Source organism: Grammomys surdaster, unplaced genomic scaffold, assembly GCF_004785775.1.
Source record: "Grammomys surdaster isolate TR1022 unplaced genomic scaffold, NIH_TR_1.0 125749, whole genome shotgun sequence".
Classification (NCBI taxonomy): domain Eukaryota; kingdom Metazoa; phylum Chordata; class Mammalia; order Rodentia; family Muridae; genus Grammomys; species Grammomys surdaster.
In genome coordinates this window covers 3,270,103-3,272,873 of record NW_021620581.1, presented here as the reverse complement: position 1 = coordinate 3,272,873, position 2,771 = coordinate 3,270,103, and the positions used below count along the sequence as shown (strand labels likewise).

General features: G+C 38.8%; 1 protein-coding gene across 1 annotated transcript in view; it reads right to left on the bottom strand.

Annotated features, from left to right (window-relative positions):
- Aff2 (AF4/FMR2 family member 2) overlaps positions 1 to 2,771 on the bottom strand; it is a 486,558-nt gene that overhangs the window by 23,803 nt on the left and 459,984 nt on the right. The window contains exon 11 of the mRNA XM_028788421.1: positions 2,330 to 2,451. Coding sequence (XP_028644254.1) covers positions 2,330 to 2,451 — 122 coding nt within the window. The remainder of the gene's footprint in view (positions 1 to 2,329; positions 2,452 to 2,771) is intronic.

The window sequence follows — 2,771 nt, the reverse complement described above, 5'->3', positions numbered from 1 at the left end:
ACACACACACACACACACACACACACACACACACACACACACACACACAAGTAAACCATTGCTGTTTCCTCTATTATTTGTAACCAGCACACTTGAACTGGCTAAGAGGTAGTGGGTGCTGCAGGGTGAATAGCTGGTTTTGAGAGGTACTTGATCATAAACTGAATGTCAGCACTTTCCCATTTTCACCTGACCTGATAGAGAAAAAGTCCATTCCATGCAATAGGCACCAGTGTCATAGTCCCTTTTTTATCTACTCAGTAGCAAGACAGAGGTTTTGGATATTTAATAATTTCATTGACAAAAGACATCCAGGAGATTTTTTTTTCTAAGAAAGCTCAGTGTGATTGTTTTCAACTATAAGATTTTTTTTCATATTTGCGTCCATCTTTATATAGGATAGAGGAAAATAGACCAGAAGAAAAGAACATTGCTATGGCTTTGTCAAGTTCTAAATGTGGTGAGGGACTACTCAAAAGAGCTTCCTTTGTGTTGATGGGGTAAATCCAGTTGTCACAGTCAGATATAGCATCTTCACAGGTTTAGCATATTCATTTATAAAGGAGAAGATTTTTCTCTTGGGAATTTTTAAGGATTTAGAGCAAAGGACCAAAGAACAAGGGAACAGGTAAAGATTGCAAGAGGGGTCCCCAAAGAAGACCCCTAAGGCATCAATCTTCCTCATCTTTCTTCAGTTCCAAGGACTTGGTGTTGACAAGAATAAGAGCATGTTATAGTCCCTATCTGAATGATAAATTCTCCCAGGGAAACAGTAATTTCCCATTTACTGTAAGAACCAAGTATATACAAAGCCTATGCATTAGAAATATCATTTTCTTAATTGAGAGTTACTTTATTCTTGATAGTGACTCTTCCATAAAATGAAGTAGCAATCCCCTGGCAAAGTTGCTTAGTAAAGCATTGAAGGTATGGCAATTGTCCACTACACTGTGGTCTGCCTTTTATCTGTAGGTGGTATGAATTGGACTCAGTCTGGGAACTAAGGAGAGATTGTATCAGCACTGTGCCATTTTATCTTTCCTCCAGGAATGACTATATTTGAGCATCAAGATCCCTGCTTCCTCATATATCTGGTCTACACTCAGCAAAAGAGATTCCAGTTGCTTTATTGTGTTTCCTTTTCTGAGAACTATGTTAATAGATATTTTAAAGACAGACTGCACCAGAGACTACATACATATGTCACAAATAGTAAGTGATGTTCAGAGTGAAGGGCAGGCATTTTAGGCATCAAATGTTACCATGTGGAGCAGGTCTAGCAATAAGGAGTCTGTTTCTACCTTTCATTTCAATACAAGAAGCCAGACACATTCAAGCTGATAACTTCTTTCCAGCATCTGATCTGTGGCATATTGATGCTGTATCACTGATGTCAAATAGTAATCTGTGAAATCAACTGATAGCAGCAGTTGTCCAGATTGCCTCTCTGCTTTGGGCTGCTAATAGACTCCAAAACTGGGCTTTTATGGGAGTAATCTCCAATGTTGAATGAATTTATTACAATAATTACACAGACAGAATGTCTCGAGTAGCTGACATGATTGTTAGTTAAGTAATATTTATAAAACAGAAAGGACTCAGTTATAATGCTAGAAACAGAGGATTAGCCTTCTCTGGAGAAAGATGATGTTTTTTGACTGGGGAAAGGACTAGGATTCTTCCTGCTTAATTTTGGAATCTTGCCATAGAGAAAGAAGGGAGAGGATGGGCAGTTTGTTAGAATCAACATATCTATCTCTACCAGGTTTTTCTCAATGCCAGAACAGCCTTTGTGGGGGTAGAGCACAATTTCCCAAACATGTGATCCTCCTGACTTCTGTAGAGGCAGGATACAAGGACTAGTCTAGCTTTGTATTAACAATAGGAAATGGCATTTAATATGTCATCCTATCAAGAGAAAGGAAATTGTCTAGTCACCATCAGGACTGAACCTTGGCCAAAAGATTGATCTCATTAAAATGATTTGTATTTTCTGATATTTCCTCTTTTTAATTCACTTTTTTATTTATTTATTTTTTTTGCTTGGTGCAGAATGATCCCTGTGGTTAATTCTGATGATTGCTCTGAGTTGCAATAAAGAAATGGTTCTTAAAAGCTCATATTCACCATAATCATGATAACCCATATTCTGTTCTTAATTCATGTTAGACCACTTACCAGAGATTGTTGTCAAGACTGGATTATGCCACTCTTGATTCCAGCCTGACATTCTAATGAGACAGGAAGCCCCCAATATACTCAAACATGATGTTTTTAAAAAGTTAACACAATCACACAAGGACCAGGACACTGAAACAGGGAAACTTACTCTCTAGTGCTAGGAGGCTTGTGGGATGGGGCTGGTGAGATGCAAGGGGGAAGCAGGCAGATAGTAGTGTTGTCTTCCAGGCGTTGCTTCTTCTCAGGGATTTTCTCTGCTGCTTCTGTTGGCTTTTACAGGGAAAAAATATACAGAGCTTCAAATACACCATACATCCAGATAAGCATCTCTCTCTCTCATCTCTCCCTCTCTCTCCCTCCCCCACCCCCACACACACAAATTGAACAAGACAGTTTGCTTCTAGGTTGGGGAGACAAGGGTGTACCTTTGATCAGACAAAAAAGCAATCAACCTTTCCTAGTCTAGTCCTACCAAGAAGTTAGCACATGAGAGGTTTAGACTTTAATGTAAATATCTGATTAAACTGAAGAGGTCATATCCTCCTGGGAACTAAGGAGAGATTGTATCAGCACTGTGCCATTTTATCTTT